The sequence below is a fragment of the Mercenaria mercenaria genome, chromosome 11 (genome assembly GCF_021730395.1).
Source record: "Mercenaria mercenaria strain notata chromosome 11, MADL_Memer_1, whole genome shotgun sequence".
NCBI lineage: Eukaryota > Metazoa > Mollusca > Bivalvia > Venerida > Veneridae > Mercenaria > Mercenaria mercenaria.
Window position 1 is genome coordinate 63,777,429 of NC_069371.1, and position 18,591 is coordinate 63,796,019.

Below are 18,591 nucleotides of genomic sequence, written 5' to 3' on the forward strand. Positions count from 1 at the left end.
GCCCATATTTTTGATGAGGTGAACATTTATATCAGGTTTCTTTGAAATCCTTCAAGGGGTTCAAGAGTTACAGAACTGAAGAGAAACTGCTAACCAACAGTCAGACAGACAACGAGGCGATAACATAATACGTCCCTTCGGGCGTATAATAAGGAATCGGGATCTTATGGTGAAACAAGTTGATAAATGAAGCTGCTATTGTGCAGACAATGTCAAAATAGCTAATTTTGGCCCTTTCAGGGGCAATAACTCTAAAACCCATAATGGGATCTGGCCAGTTCAAGAAAAAAACCAAGATCTTATAGTAACACAAGTTTTGTGCAAGTTTGATTAAATTCAAATCAAAAATGAAGCTGATATTGTGCAGACAAGGTCAAAATAGCTATTTTTGGCCCATTCAGGGGCCATAACTTTAGAATCCATAATGGAATCTGGCCAGTTCAAGAAAGGAACCAAGATCTTGTGGTGATACAAGTTGTGTGCAAGTTTAGTTAAAATCAAAAATCATAAACGAAGAAGCTGCTATTCTGCAGACAATGTCAAAATAGCTATTTCTTTCTTTCAGGACCCATAACTCTGGAATCCATAAAGAAATATTGCCAGTTTAAATAAGGAACCAAGATCTTATGGTGATACAAGTTGTGTGCAAGTTTAGTTAAAATTAGATTATAAATGAAGTTGCTATTGTGCAGACAAGGTCAAAATAGCTAATTCTAGCCCTTTCAGGTGCCATAACGTTGGAACCCATAATGAAATCTGGCCAGTTCAAGAGGAACCAAGATCTTATGATGATACAAGTTGTGTGCAAGTTTGGTTGAAACAAAATCATAAATGAAACCACTATCGTACATACAAGAAATTGTTGACGGACGGATACACGGACGGACGGACGACGGACGAAGGGTGATCACAAAAGATCATCTTGTCATTATAAGAAATATATAGGTGAGCTAAATTTAAAAAAACAACATAGAAACAATTATAAACAAACCCCCTTTGTAGTCAAATTCTGGCTTTCAATATTTGATGCCGAAACAACTTGTCAAACTGGTGTCGAAACGACCAGTTACCATTACTTAATACCAAACAGATCTTCCGCTGATAATAGCAATTCTGTAAAGATTGGCGACTGCACACTAAAGGATTCTCCAGATATTAATCAGAAATCAGACGACGACCAAACTACATGCGAAAAAGCCCCATAACCCTTCTTTTTCCTGCTGGCGGCTTATTTTTGTCTAACAAATTTACTACAATTGTAAAAGTACAAAAACAAAAGAATGCAGAATATCACAATTTTAATTCATGTAAACTATATTTCAAAAGCACTAATTATGTACATAACTGTCACATATGATGATTTATGTCTTAACAGAATATCGGAATGCTGGCAGCATATCCATCGTTTTCCTAATTCAAAATGACTTTCTTCCTGCGTACGTTCTGGAAAAAAAAGTAACAGCTTGTAAAAAGTAACACATAATTCATGTCACAAGCAATAAATGCAACCTCATATTTACTAAACATTTATCTAGGTCACTTCCAATGGAGAAGTTCGTGAGCAGACACATATTTTGATTAAATGCTTTTAATATTAGGCAGACATGCCTCATAAAATCATCAGTTTTTGCCTCGTAAAATCATCAGCTTTTACTCAACACAAGTATGTAATAAACTGGAAAAGTAGGTTGTCATGGAATAGTGATCGTGAAATAAGTAGTCCATGTAACAAAAATATCATAATCTGAGACCGTGTAAATGTTCTAGAAATCCTGAATTGTATTGCTATTTACATATTTAACATGCGAGGAGTCATCTCTGAATTTTTTCACAAAATTATTAAAGAAAAGTTATGGCACACTGAACACAGCCACTACTTGCCAATAATTATAATGAAATAAACATACGTTACCCACTACATATCTTAATCAAACAAATATTTGTGTCTACTAGCTTTTATCTTAGATATATCACATCTTGTCAAAGTAATTCAGCTAACGCTTTGACTGATCAAATCCAGTAAAAAATTAGCAAGAATATCCAGTTAGTCTCTATAAATTGAACTTAAATAGTGATTTTCAAATAAACTAATTATTAACTTTATTTTTTATCACAAGAAAGTTGCAAAACATATGTGAAGAGGTAGAAATAACACCCTGCTGGCATAACATCTTACAATGAAAACAGTATTTGATATGCATGTATTCACTTTAAAGACCACATATTAATTAATGATTACAAATATATCCTTATATGGTAACGTATGTATTCAGTGGACATACTGTGAAAAACCAGAACTTGTTTCATCAGCAAAATTATAGGTAAAGTAAGTTTTGCATGATATTGGATGTTGGCAGTACATGTATTGCATGGGGTACATCACATGTGCTACATTTTGTACTTTGCCTGTGATTACAATACAACCTTGAGAAATAGCAAATAATTTACATACTTTGGTTGACTGATATAACAGTTAACTGTATCAATGTTATTAGAAATAACAGTTGGAATCCTAAGAAATTAAATGTTCAATTAATGTTAATAAAAAATCCTATCTAGGTTATATAATGCACAATTAGGCCGAAAATTTAACATACTAGCATTATACTTTAGTAACGCATGTACCAAAACGCTGTATCTTAGCAGAATTATGCAATGTTACTCCAATTTCCGCAAAAAGTATTCAAATTTCTTTTACTTTACAAATGCCTATTTACTTAGCTCTAAAACAAAACAAATATTGTGCCACTACACATGTAGATATCAATTATAAAATGTTATGGCGTACAAGAAGTTTGTGAAGTACTAGTGAATAAAAAGCTTAAGGTTGATACACTCGTTGGTAGACATGGTAGACAATATTTAGTTGCATATCTGTTCTTTTGTATTATTAATTCCTGTGTACTAGAAGTTCTGAACATCCGTATTGGTTTTCAGTTTCATTGTCTCGACTTTTATTTATCAAAATATGATCATGATATAGCTATTTGTCTGGCTTCATTACTTCAGAAGTAAAGTTTGCATTTTGATCCCTTTTCTGCTTCTTTGTTAACTTCATGGCCTATATTACTTATGTCTATGCATATTTTTCATCTTAGGCTCCCATCACTATAAAGTTTGGCTACTTCACTGAAATTTTACTTTCAATCAAATGCCATTTAATTAACTTCTATAAAAATGTCTATTTGCAATCAATAGAAATTCAGGTTAACTTTGTTTTTTCTTTTTTCTTTTCCTTGGAATACCTTTTATGCGATTTCATAGCAATACCGCCACTAGGTTTTTTCAGAAAAAAAAAACGTTTTGGTATCAGTCCTATAAATCTGGCACATTAAGGAGCCAGGTTGTTAAACCTTAGCTATCCGTACGTGCAATGAATCGGAAAGAAAACCTGAACTGAAAAAAGAAAAATATATATTAGATATAATTTTAACCAAAGTTCTGTGATGGTATTCTGGATTTTTAAAAAATTGGTCTTAGACTATCAGGTATGTGAATACACGTAGCTTAAAACGGGATGAAGTATTTCCCTACAAGGCATTTATATAACTTGACGGTCCTTTTTTAAAACTTTTTTAATGTTTCATCATCATTAGACTTATCACAGCAATTTAGGACGAAATTCAGATAAAGAAATGTGTGTGCAAATTGGTTAACCTTAAGAGAATGATGGATACTTTGTCTTCTAAAATCCTGATTTTATATATGTCTGCTACTACTTCACTGCATTTTATAAACATGTGTTGCTACTCTCCTAAATACCGACATATTCTAAAGGAGTAAATGCAGTTTTTATCTGTGAATATTTGTATGTACATGTACCACAATCTATTTTTATTATAATCTGATATACTTAAGATATGTGGTCTCAAAATGCAGCCATTTGTTGCTACGCGCCTATACACACCGACGGCAGTTTATGAAAGTAGAATGAAAATCTATGTTCATGACGAAGGCATATATGTCTAGAATTCTCACCGCTCGTGTAATTATACTGATATTTGTATTTACCCTCGTCCAGCTTCAATGTAATTTTGAAGTATGTAACCTATTGTGTTGTTGTCATGCATATGTAGATTACGCGGAACTGATAAAAGGTATGCGCAAATTGAGAAATTGTGTACGCATGTGAAAGAATTTATCAGTTTGTCTTTGGTAAGTCATTTGAATGTGAAACTGATCACGATTAAACCATAAGTTACAACTGTAAACTCAAACAACTTGAGTGATTCTCCATTGAGAAGTTAGAGGTTATTGTTGAGACGTCAGAAATCTGTTGTTCATTTGTCGTAAACAGCAGGGAAATACATGTAGAGTCGTTGTCACGAACGTATGGAGAGTCGACAGGTGAAGATGTACAAGATGAAGTTGAAGTCTACGTAAACAATATAATGTCAAGTGTTCCTGACATAAAGCTTCAGTAGATTAGTCATAAATGAGCCAACAGTTATAAGATATAAATTCTGATCGAGACAACTGAGACGAGGTTTCCTGCCGAAAAGCAATTGTGTTGGATTCTCTGGAGTAGGGCAAACACGCTTAAATATTCTTGATATCATCATAGTGCGCATCATATCTAAAAAAACACGGGCTGTAAAATAATATGTTCTAAATAAGAAAAAAAAAATACTATTCTTACGCATTTGCTTGATGCTTTTCTCATCGTTTGTCTTACCGCATCTGCGACTTTCAATAACATTGTCCCACACACCAATATTGAAAGAAACTTTGAGGACAGCAAGCTGCAGTGACATAAAGGTGTATATATTTAGAAATATTATGAGCATGTTCACTCACATATTTGTTAGGGCCACTACCATTAATAATTTTGGAAATGCGAATGAGATATTAAAAACAGACGGAAAACAAAGTTTTTATTTTTGAGAAACTCCAGTGCGCTACAGGGTAAAACAAGCAAATTCGATGTATTGGTATCCCCCGACGAAAGGGTCTGTGGTGAGGAATGGCAAAAATATATCTGGCTACAAGTTAAGGATGTTACTAAGAAGCAAATTATTATAGTTTTAAACATATTTTCAAGTAAAATATTTGAACAAATTTGAAAGCGCTATTCTCGACGCGTACATGTACATGGCCCTACGTATCACGTTGACGTGACGTCAACAAAATATCGTCGTGCTGATTAAAGCATCGTTAGGACTATATCAGAATTATGCATAATGTTTTCAAAATGACTTGTAGTTACTTGTTTAAAATTAGCTTATGGATACTCTTTATTCGGGGATTCATCTTAGTTAGAGGAATACGTACCATTCAACATCTGCTGGTGAAAATTCATTCATCGTCTGTATTTCACTTGCTGCGACCCATGCCGAGTCTTTACACTTTTGCACCTGAATAAAACAAGAGGGCCAAGATGGCCCTAGGTCGCTCACCTGATAAACACACCATAACAGTGTAATCATGTTTGACATAGTGATTTCATGGAAACAAATATTCTGACCAATTTTCATTAAGATTGGATCAAAAATGTGGTCTCTTAAGTGTAAACAAGCATTTTCTTCAATTTGACCTAGTGACCTAGTTTTTGAGCCAAGATGACCTACATTCGAAAGTAGTATCAGAAATGCCGCTTCTGGGACACTTTTTTCAATTTTAATTAGCCTGCTCGATTCACTAAGCACACTTTGATCTTACCCTAAGTTTCTGTCTTAAAAATATAACTCGGTACATTTGTACCCTGAAAATCTTTAATGGACGTAAGCTTGAAAGGATAAAATGAAAACCAAGGTCCACTCAAATTGAAAACAACAATTAAACAGAAAAATAACGGAAGAAAATGTCATTATTAATTAAAATAATTTATAATTGTTTGTTCATTTACTCTTTGATTGTTAATTTTTAGTATTTTATAAAGTAAATCATACAACGGTACTTTGTCTTGTAACATTTTAATGAAAAATAAACACTAATATCCACAAAGTGTACTTGTTTTGTCTTGATATTGTATGATTTAAATTTAAGTACACATAATATAGACGAGTTTACAAAATAAAATATATTGTTTGAAAGAAAGAAGATTTACTGATAATATAAATCCTCATTATGTTACAGCAAAAAACGGGAAAAGAATGATAATGGCTACCTGTTCATCTTGTAGAAGAATGAAATCAAAGTTTGTTAAAAGTACAGGGGGCAATTTAGATATTCACAAAGCAATGTTACCTTTATTACCTAAAAAGGGTTTAACACTCCCAGGATATAACTATTGTGGACCTCCTGTCAACGAACTGGACGCAGTATGTAAGACCCATGACTTTTGCTACGACAACAGTGTAAAAAAAAGTTTCATTAAGATATGGTCATAAATGTGGCATCTAAAGTATAAACTAGCTTTTCCTTTGCTTTGACCCGGTGACCTAGTTTTTTACCCAACATGACCCAGATTCAAACTTGACCTAAAGATCATCAAGGTTAACATTCTGACTAAGTATCATGCAGATACAGTCACAAATATGGCCTCTAGACTTTTAACAAGCTTTTCCTTTGATTTGACCCAGTGACCTAGATTTTGACCATGCATGACCCAGATATGATCTTGACCTTAAAATCATCAAGGTTAACATTCTGACCAAGTTTCATGAAGTTACAGCAATAACTGTGGCCTCTAGAATGTTAACAAGCTTTACCTTTGATTTGACCTGGTGAACTAGTTTTTTAGCCAACCTGACCTAGATTTGAATATGAACTGTTGATCATCAAGGTTAACATTCTTACCAAGTTTCATTAAGATAAGGTCATACATGTGGCCTCTACAGTGTTAACTAACTTTTCCTTTGATTTGACCTGGTGAACTAGTTTTTTAGCCAACCTGACCTAGATTTGAATATGAACTGTTGATCATCAAGGTTAACATTCTTACCAAGTTTCATTAAGATAAGGTCATACATGTGGCCTCTACAGTGTTAACTAGCTTTTCCTTTGATTTGATCTGGTGACCTAGTTTTTAATCCTACATGACCCAGATTCAAAATGGACCTTGAGATCATCAAGTGTAACATTCTGACCAGGTTTCATGAAGATACAGTTATGAATGTGGCTTCTACAGTGTTAACAAGCTTTTCCTTTGATTTGACCTGGTGAACTAGTTTTTGACCTCAGATGACCTAATATCAAACTCGTTCAAGATTTTATTAAGTGTAACATTCTGACCAAGTTTCATTAAGATTGAGCCAAAAATGTGACTTATAGTGTTAACAAGCTTTTCATTTGATTTGACCTGGTGACCTAGTTTTTGACCCCAGATGACCCAATATCGAACTCATCCAAGATTTTATTGAGAGTAACATTCTGATCAAGTTTCATTAGGATTGGGCCAAAATTGTGACCTCTAGAGTGTTAACAGTCAAATTGTTGACGACGACGGACGACGGACACAGGGCGATCGCAAAAGCTCACTTTTGAGCATTTTGTGCGGAAATTTACGAAGACTGTTTAAAAGTCAACTGACCTTTAATTTGTGAAATTTTGAGTTTCGAAGTTTCTGGTTTGAGACTGAAGCATTTATTAGAATTACTGGATCTAATCCGTTCTTTCAGGAAGGACTTTCACTGAATTCCCAGAAATGGGAGTAGTTTAAGGTAAAGACTGCGGACACATGATTTTAATTCAAGAGTCGTTCTCGGCTGTATTTTCTCCGAGTTATTTTGTACACAAATGCCTGTTAGCACATTTGATAATACCACGCAGAGGTCAAATAGTAAGGTAAGGACTAATGTTTTCATTGCAATATATAAGCAATCGTTTTAACTGAAGCGAGCAAAGGGCGGAGGAATTTACAAATCAGTAAAATGCGAATGGATTTTTTATACTAAAATGCATTTTCTATACATTATTTTGCTCTTAACAGGTTTTATTAGAAGTCACAAAATAAACAAGATTTTAAGTTATGTTTCGGATGGATAAGCCTTTCTTCGACTTGCTGACACACTTAACGAGGATAATAACGTAATATTTTTATAGTTTTGATATTTTTATACTTTAAAACAGAAGGAGGAGGCTGCGCTTTTGGTGCGTGGCATTCCCTGTTTGATATTTATCTTTGTTTCCATGTATGTATATTATTACGATAAACTTCTTCAAACTTGCTCTTACACATCCGGAATACTATCTTGACTATGGAGATGTAGTTTATAAAATTCAGATAATTCAATATAGTCCTTATTTTAATCATATATTGGTATAACGTGTTAAAAAGTTTATCAAAAGAGTTTACAATGAGAAAATCGTGAAGCACAGTGCATATTTGTAAACTGACCCCTCGTCAGTTAATCGATACGCTTTCCTTTGATGGTGCGATGACTAATAAAATGTAAGACTGCTTGATGCTTTTCTCCTCAATCCTACACACAAAAAAAACCGACGGAGGGAGTGGAATTTTGTAAATAATAACAGCTTTGTTAGTCCTGCCCTTAAAAGTTAGGCTCTTGTGTTCTGACTTTAGACAATTTGTTGAGTACATTGGTGTAATTATACCTTAGAATGACCATAATTTTATGTTTTACTTAATATGATCTGTTATTTTTTCACTTGTTTTTCAACGCGGAATGATTTTATTTACATTGCATTGTGTTGTCTAACTTGTTGTAAATAGGGTAAGTGTGAGGTTGGCATGCCCGAAGCACGTTTAGGTTCCTTACCGTTTCAAGGCGGTATCCCTATTTTTGACTTGTTTTCTGTCTATATTTTGCATACTTTTGTTTTACTACTGTTTGCAGATCAAATTGCCCTTTCGCCTTTTCTTAAATCGAGAGACTTGTACCTTTACGTCACACAAGCAGCGATGTTGAAGCTATTTTTGGATCTCGTCTATACAGGTAACTCCGCCTTTCCGATACGAGTAAAATACTGAATGAACTTGTTTACTTAGGCTGTATCACTGAGAAATGATGATTTAAATCCTCATAAATACTGTTGGAGGATTGTAACAGATGCACCAGATCTAATCATCATTAAGAATTTAAATTAATCCTGCCACAATGCACACTACATTTAGGTAGCGTGGATGTGAAAGAACACCCTCCTCTTACACATTACAGGCCTTTTTCAACCTAAATTTCAGTACCTTTTCTTTTAAATAATATATCTCGTGAGAAGTTTTCACTATAATTACAAAACGTGCCAGACTCCAGTTGTTGGATTCGCTCATCATTGATTGAAGGGCATGAGTTCGAATCTCGGAACCGACCATGCCTCTTTAGTTGAAAAAAGTCGCGTCGTAGTCTAACTAATTTGACGCGATCCTAGGAAACAGTTACGAGTTATTTTCTCCACTCGAAAGAAATTGTCATCGCTAGATTTGGGTTTAAATGCTGATTTTGTTTAAGTATTCGATAAATTAACATTACACATAAAGTGCAAGCAATAAAACCAATAACTTTACATGCCGGTGTGCTGTTATTTATCCTCAATTATTTTGGTGCTTTTGGAGTGGCTGTCACAAATATAAAACAAACTAAACATCGAATTATTTTGACTTATATGAGTCTATAACTGGTTCCTCCATGAATGGAGACTAGGCTTATCAACTGCCAGTATTTTAATAACTGAAATAGTGTTTTAACGACTTCATATCAATAGATCGAGATCTAGTAGATAAATTCACATGTAGGCCTACAGTATCACGAGCGCGCGCTTTGTGTGACGTCAAGATAAAGAAAAAGGTTTCACGACAAGGTGAATGAATTATTTATTGCGGATGAGGCGGAGTTAACCTGTCAGGGTTACTCCAAAAATAGCTTCAGCTTCACAGTTTTTGTGACGTAAACATGCAACTCTATCGATTTGAAAAACGTTGAAAAGGCAATTTGATCTGCAAACAGTAGTAAACTAAAATGTACTTGTTGGACTTTTGAAGCAATCTGCCTATAATATTTTGCCGTTATAGCTTCGATGTGCAAGCTGTCAACAAACTCATTCAAACTGTCTGCTATTAGTTTGCTCTCTTGAATGTGTTCTTTATTTCGAAAGGATACATTTGTAAACGCAATCAAACTGGACTTATTATTCTGTTGCTTCGTGCTTCTAAAAGACCTTATTATTGATTTAATTGTCTTTTCTGTAAGGTTTATACATGTTCAATGTACAAGCGATAATACGAATCTTCTCCATTTTTGTTCATGACCAGTTTGAAATACATATGATCTTGTGTCTGTCATCACTAGCAAGTTAATTCGTAAAACTTTTCAGATTTAAGAAATAATAAATCTGTTCCTATATTTTATCAGTTAATAAAATATGGGCAGTAGTTTGGATGCGTAATAATTAAATCAAGAGTGCGTAGCACGAGTGATTTAACTATTCGCATCCAAACGACTGCCCATGTTTTATTAATTGATAAATTTATTGGAACATATTTATTATTTCGATTCTAACAACGCAAATAATTCGCATTTTACAGTACTACATTTTCAGCGTAATACGTCATTCGGGTCATATGCTGTTACAATTTACCCCCTATGGTTAGAAAGTGTTGCATAGCCAATGGAACGTATAGATATTTGTTTCTTTTTTATCAGAATTTTGAGAAGTATTTATAAATTAGTAATCTAACAACTCGCAAACTAATTATGAACAAAATCATCAAATTAGGCGAGTTGACCCTGTGTTACGAGTTACGAGCTTAACTTTTATATGACGTCACATCAATATGACGTCATACTTTATGTCATACATTTATGACGTCACCGCTGAATCATAATTTAGCTAATTGAATTCGCTCGTAGAGATCAAAACGTGTTTTACGGTTCTAACATAAGTCAGTATGACTTTTTATCATATTTATGTCTTCTGAAATGCTGTTTTCAACCGTTTGGCCCTGAAATAATTCGTATGTAATGGAACTGAAGTTGATTCTCTTATGTCACAATCATAGGGGAGTGAAATGTAACAGCCATCCATATTTTATCGTAGATTCATGTATAGGCGATTTCGCTATATGTTTATATAGCTATTGCTGCGGATCGTGTTAGAATCAGCAGTAATATTTATAAGACATATGCTAATACTATATTTACCTATACATACCTGGTTACTCATTGTTTTGCCATATCTACATAACATGGCAAAGTGTTCACAATTGTTTGTTAAGACATTGTAGCCTACCTCACCCAGACAACTATTGGCCTTTTCAGCTATCTGCTCTTTCGGTAAAGGCATGATTCTGTAAGTAAAATAATTAAATTGAATGGTTGTCCCATACCTAATGTTCACAATATTCTTAATATATAATTATGTCATGAAACATTCACCTGAATAATGCCGTTTGAACGACAGAAGCAGGTTTTCGCATATTAGAAGTCTACCATGGTTCATTATTTGAATCGCAAATTTCGCTGTTATTTCTAGCTTTTCTACAGTAAATTCCAAAGTTTTCAACCACTTAGTTGTACCGCTGAACGTCTCGTCTTATCAAAATCGTTTGTGAAAAGTGTGACCATGACTAATCCAAATCTGAACGTCTCATGTCATAAAATTTTCGTACCATTCATGGTGCATTAAAACAGCATAATCTATCTGTGAAGGGTAATCGTGTTGTCAGGGCTGGTCAGCGTGATAGTGATGCCCGTAGTCCAAGTGATAGAAACGGTTCTAGGGAGAATCATCATCATCATAATAACGGACATCGCGATAACAACAGGCAAAACAGTAACGACTATTCTCGCTCAGATAATTGGTCGAGACAGAACAGGCGCAATAGATGGGGCAACAGAAGATACGGAAATAGCACGGAGGTAGCATGACTGGCAGACGCGATTTTTAGTTAAATGTCGGGTTTTGGAATGTACGCGGATGGAACAATAACTGTGATACTGATACTAGTAAATATCTATTGCGTTCAAATTGTGTTCTAAAATGTAACTTTGATATAATTGCAATTGCAGAGACTCATCTTTTAAAGGCTTTAGCCCTCGGGCCATTATGAATTTCGGGCAGATTATCACCTCCCGGCCAGGCTCTTGCGTGTATTAATGTCTTTAATACATATGATTTGTTGCACTTCTCAAGTGTGTGTGGGGGTGGGGGGAGGGGGTAGAATTACAACTCCTGTCGTTAGATTTCAATGGCTAAATAGTTTGGGGTACTTTTGTCTCAAAATTTGTGTTTATTCGTAGCCGGAAGCAATTAAACAATTTGGGGTCATAAGTGAGTGTACTACAGTAAACTTATTCTTGCACATTTAGACAAAGTAGATCTAGATCTGCAGAATTTCTTGCCGGTCAGAAGCTAAGTAAATTCATAATGTATGATAGATCTACTATCAATCAAACTCATCAATGGTTCGCCATTCTAAAATATGGAACAACACATAATTTGAGCCAGCTCGTTAAAGAAAAACTGCAATTTTATTAACAATAGCTAGAATCTAGATATCTAGATCTATGTTTATGAAAAGCAGTCATAACATTTTCACTGAGAAGAAACTCGCAACATCGTCGAAATTGGTGCGAATCATGCTGTTTTACAACGCATACTCGAACACTGTTGAAATTCGGAACTCTGGCTCCAAAGTAAATATGTGCATGCTCTGTTTTATTACTAATTTTAAGCAAAGCATAGTACTTAGATCTAACAGATCTGCGATAAATAACGGTTTAACGTGTAGACCTGTGACAGACCATTATGACGTCTATGATGATGTTTTATGTAGCTATTGTTTTCACGCGCACGTGCCCACCGGGCGGATTATGATTATGAGTTTTCGGCCCGGGCCGATAAGTGATAATGAGTGCATGAAAGCAATAACCTACTGAAAACACATTCATTTTTGTTACTGTATATAGTAACATATGTATTAAACCTCTATATCTGCAAAGGGGTCCTCTGTCATTGATTTTTGTATAACTGGTCAAGACAGTTTAAATAAATTTAAAGATTTTTCTGTGATACGTACAACAGAGTTAATCAATGACTCTGAGAATATTTCTCTTTTTGCAGGAACAAGTATGAAAATCACTGACTTTTGTACCAACACGGCTGTTAATGAAACTTTGCCGTTTGAACCTTATGATAAATTTGATGTAACTAATGTACCTGTTGATTTCCTTAACGATAATGTACTTGCAGAAGTAAATGCGATTATCGATGAGTTGGAGCAAGGTATGAGAACCCAGGATGTTATTGACTCTGTATACAATGAATGGTGTATTATTTTAAAACAGAACATGTATAATCAACTCCCATACAAAACTGTTAATTCGGGTTTAAATAATAAAAAACGACGACCAGGAAAGCCATGGTGGTCTGAAAGACTAACAGAATTATGGTCTAATATTTGTAATGCAGAACGGTTGTGGGTGAAGAGTAAGCAAAGAGCAGAAAAAGTAAGGTGTAAATCAGAGTATGTTAGTATTCGCAAATTGTTCGACCGTGAAGTGCAAAGAGCTAAGCGGTTCTGCTGGTATAACATGCAACAAGAACTTCTTACTGAGTGCAATGTTGATAATACTAAATTTTGGAAAAGTATTGGGAAAGTTGGTGTTTGGCATTGTAAAAAACAGAGCATACCTAATGAAGTTGTTTTGAATAATGGTAATATTTCTTGTTCACTTACAGACGTACTGCATAAATGGCAGTCAGACTTTAGTTCTTTGTTCCATAATGATAATGTTTCTAACTCTGACTTTGCCTCCAACGTAAATGGTACTAGATCTAGTGATGTATTTTTACCATTTAAAAAGAATTCCTATAGATTTTTTCCTTTCATAGAATTTTTTTTAAATTCACATGTATGATAGGAAATTTTGTGCTGAATACAATGAGCAAATAAAAACAATAGGTCACCCGGCTTGTTTTTGTGAAAAATTGTTTTGAACACACCTACTGTTGCTGAAACTGCCAGCGATTTTTCAACATTTTCATAATTTTCTGCTTTTTTATAAATACCAACCAAAACATACATCAAGACCGCGCAACAAGGTTTTTTTTTCTTTTTACAGATTTTATTATATACATATTTGATATCATAGTCATATTTGTAATTCTCTATCCTTACAATAATGGGTACAAATTAAGAAAAAAATATTGTTTATATTTATTTTTGTGAACTTTTTTCAATGAAAAATACCCATATTGAAGAATATTTTTTTAAATTTTGAAAAATCTCTCTCATAGATTTTTTCCTGTTTTTCTTGTGTATAGATAATTGTACTGTGAGCATAAAAATGGCTAAAAATGTATGGGTCACCAGGCTAAATTTTATGTTAAGACCGCTAGAATACAACACCTGTTCAAACGGAAAGTGGCGCGATCCTGGCCAAATTAATTACAAGTATGTGTGCTAGAAGTTAAAAAAAAGTTTCAAAAATTCTTAATTCTTTCTATAATTGAGTACTAAATAATCTGAACGGTGATATTGTCTTATCAGTACTAAGTAAATTATTTTACATTAGATGAATAACACAGTCTTTGTACTAAAATGCGATGTGAAAACTCAACCACAAAAATAGCAAGATATCTGTCAGGCATGATACTTGTTAATACAACATAAACCAGTACCAGCATTTGATTACTGATAAAACTTATCAAAAATGTTATTTCATTCAAGATTCCTCATATTTAAGATTGTCTGTAACATGTTACAACAAATGTTGACCTCAGTTCAGTTTTCCATAGAAAGTGTCGGCTGCGCAGAAAGATGCGCATAAAAAACTATAGGAATTCCCTTTAATGAACCTTTTCTATCCTTGAAGTAAAAAAGGCCGTTGATAAAGCTAAATACGGTAAAGCTCAGGGTCCAGATAACATACCCTCAGAAGCTTTAAAGAATAATACAGCAATTATATTCTTACTTTCACTTTTTAGTATATGTTTTAGTAATGGCATTGTACCGACAATATGGGGAAAGTCTATTATCAATCAATTCCCAAATCAGGTTCCGCTGACCAGAGATCCTTTATCTACAGAGGAATTGCACCTTGCATCTTCCATGTATAAAATCTATTGTACTGTTCTAAATGATCGTTATAATGTTTGGGTTGAGGGTAACGACAGGCTTGTGGATGAGCAGATGGTTTAGAGAAAAAAACGTATAGTACAATTGTACGAACTTTCCGTCACTTACTAATTTGATTGAAACCAGGAAGAAATTGCATAAATCTACATTTTCCGCCTTCATCGATCTCAGAAAAGCTTATGATTGTATTAATAGAGAGAAGCTGTGGGTAAAGCTGCTAGAAATCGGTATTTCAGGGAAAATGGTGACAGCAGTGAAATCACTCTACTCATCTGTTTATGCTTGTGTTAGGGTTAATTCCTTTAAGACAGACTGGTTCAGTGTACAAACTAGTTTGAGACAAGGATGTATGTTGTCACCCATATTGTTTAATTTGTATATTCATGACTAAGCACTGTATTTAAAGTCTCTGGCGATTGGTGTCTCGTTTGAAAATGAAAATATTTGTATTCCGATGTATGTAGATGACATAGCTTTACTAGCTGAAAATGCACATGACTTGCACACTTTATTAAATGCTTTAAATGACTGGTGTAATACCAATTATATGAATATTAATAATGGCAAAAGTAAAGTTATTCATTTTCGACCTGTGTCTGTTCCAAGATCAAACTGTATTTTTATGTGTGGTAATGTGATTGTCGATACTGTAGATAAGTATATATATCTTGGTATAGTTTTAAATGAATTTCTTGACTATGATGTAACTGCAAAAGCAGTAGCTCAAAGTGCAAGTCGTGCGCTTGTACTAGTTATTGCTAAATGTAAAGCCATTGGAGGGGTGCCTTATGATATCTAGTCTAAACTGTATGATACACTTGTTTGACCGGTAATCAACTATGGGGCAGCTATATGGGGTTATCGGTCATACTCTTGTATTGACGAAGTGCATAATCGAGCCATGCGTTTCTTCTTATGTGTTAGTAAATATACACCTAGTGCAGCACTTGCTGGAAAGATGGCTTGGCAGCCCCTTGTAGTTCGTCAACTTAAAACTGTTTCAAATTTTTGGGTGCGTCTTTGTAATACATCTGCGGATAGAATTAACAAGCGAATTGCATAATGGGCTATTTCTAAATCACGTGTGTCATGTAAGAATTGGTTTTTCTATGTTAGAAATATACTAACTGAATGTAATTTAAACAACTACTGTGGCATAAATAACCATGTGTCTAAACGAGTTGTCCTAGAAAATGTTGTGAAGATATCAATGGAAAAAATTGTACACAATTGGGCATACTCTATTAACAGAATTGACAGTACGTCTGGTAGAGGACGGAACAAGCTTAGAACTTACTGTATGTTGAAATCCGGTTTTTGTGTAGAAAGTTATTGTATAATGATAATGCCATTGCAATATAGGTCAGCATTTTGTAAATTTCGCTGTGGTGTTGCACCTATAAGGTTGGAAACAGGCCGGTACGAAAATTTAAGTCTAGAAGATAGAAAATGTCCATTTTGTGATGTTGTAGAAACAAAAAAAACATGTAATTCTTAGTTGTAGCTTGTATGATGATTTGAGGGAGACTTTATTTCACCATGCGTTGAATGCCGAATCTAATTTCCTTGCTTTATCAGAAACTGAACAGTTTATTGTGTTGTTCAAATATCCATCGTTAGTCAGAAGATGTGCCAAAACCTGTAGTGATATTTTAAGTAGAAGACAATTTTACCTTTGTAAATAATGCTAAGGTACACTTTTACAATTGTTTACCTCTGTAAAAAAAATTAAGAAAATGAAATAAAATGTTTAGCTCCACTGTTCGAAGAAAATATGTGCTACTCTCCTAGTGCCCTTTTTGTCTAAGTTTTTTTTTCGACAACCTTTGTTTTTCTTTGTCCTTTGTGCTTAAACTTCGTGTTAACATTCCTCCGCATGCAAATTATATATGCAGGGTCTGGGCCGATACTTAAGGTCAAGGTCACCAAGGTGTTATACTTAGATTATTTTCAAGGAAAATATTTGTTTATATATTTGTTGCTATTGCTTGTATGCTATTGATAAATTTACATAAATATTGTCCAGCATGCAAACGGGGTATAAGAGGGGTCTAGGGACACTATACATAAGGTCAAGGTCATGTTCCCGGATGCTTTCTTTATAGACATAGTGTTAGTATGTAAGTAGACGTCTTTATTGTGAAATAAATTTATTTTACCTTCAAATTGCTAAATAGTGGAGCAAGCTGCCTTGTGGATAGCTCTTGATATTTAAATGATTGTTTTATTTTCATGTATAATTTTTTATAAGAGGTGGGTGCTAATTTGCTCATCAACAATTTGATGAGATAAAATCTTCTTTTTTTCAGTACCGCTTAATTTTAATTTGGCTGTTTTCTTATATATGGTTTTATGGGCATGCCTCAACATTTTGTTTGAGCTTATTAGCAACTACATCTTTCTTTTAACATGGTGTTTTACATAATAGTCAAAGTAATACTGATATGTTTTAGTTATAAGTCTCTTGTAACTCTTTTATAGAGTGGTGGTGTGCATTTTATTGATATCTTATTATGTATATTATGTAATATATGTTGTACACTGATGAGACTGAAATAAAGAATTATATATTGAAAATCGATAAACAGGGTATATATTTGTTTCTAGATTTTGATATTCGGTTTTAAACAGTCTGATTTTTACATGTCGGTATTATAGCATATAAAGTCTTATAGATGTGAGTAAGAATTTTGTACAGAAATACCAGGGTAACACGAGTATGTTGAGATTTTTAGCCCTGGTTGACCCGTAAAAGGGACCAAATTGAACCATTTTAACTTATTTGAGAGAGGACCATACGACGATGCTAGGCTCAGTTCGGAGGTGATCAATCAATCGTTGATGAAAAGTTGTTAAAATGTTCTTTTCTATCTTTAGTTCAAGCATCCTTTATTGGGCAAAATGTCCCAATTTGAAATTGACTCGGAGAGGAACTTACAGTGATGCTATAGGCCAAGTTTGATGAACATACATTAAATGATTCATGAGAAGAGGTCGTTTATAATATGTTTAATTGTAGCTCTTTGGAATCTATACAGGACTAAACACCTAAATATGAACAATGCAACAAACCAAGATCAAGTTTAAAAATTTAATGAAGATCCAACCAGCGGTTTGTCAGAAGATGTCATTCAAAAGGTCTTTTATTTTTTAAGTCTAGCGGGTCTTTTAAGGATGTACGAGCGAATTTTTTCTAACGTTAAGAATTTTTTATACTCTGTGAGCTTGAAGAACATTAATTTCTAAAACAAACAAGAGCAGAAAAAACATAGGTCACCGAACTCGTACTAATTTTATAGGGCATTTTCTTCACCCACTGCTTAAGCATTTCTGAAATTTTGTAAAATTAGAAAAATGGTGGTGCTATATAAAACATATAATATCCTACATAATCTTACAGGGATTTCAGGTCTTACAGGTTAATATGAATACATGGTGATTTCAGTATTATATAAGCATAAATGTCACTAAATAGTCTCTTTAATTTTTACATGTTGACATGATTACCCCATCCACATTATTTTTAATGGAAAAAAACGTATTTAGATCTACACAAAAAATTCTGACGTTAAGATTTTCAAAATATTTTGCAGCATTAAAGACACACAAAAATGCTT

At 33.9% G+C, this 18,591-nt stretch overlaps 1 protein-coding gene across 1 annotated transcript in view; it reads right to left on the reverse strand.

Annotated features, from left to right (window-relative positions):
• Nucleotides 1-1,281: 1,281 nt before the first annotated feature.
• Nucleotides 1,282-18,591, reverse strand: part of LOC123531910 (phospholipase A and acyltransferase 1-like) — a 78,269-nt gene continuing 60,959 nt past the window's right edge. The window contains exons 5-8 of the mRNA XM_045313210.2: nt 11,047-11,182; nt 5,272-5,354; nt 4,640-4,742; nt 1,282-1,443 (exon numbers count right to left, since the gene is read on the reverse strand). Of these exons, the coding sequence (XP_045169145.2) occupies nt 1,411-1,443; nt 4,640-4,742; nt 5,272-5,354; nt 11,047-11,182 (355 nt within the window). The 3' untranslated portion in view covers nt 1,282-1,410. The remainder of the gene's footprint in view (nt 1,444-4,639; nt 4,743-5,271; nt 5,355-11,046; nt 11,183-18,591) is intronic.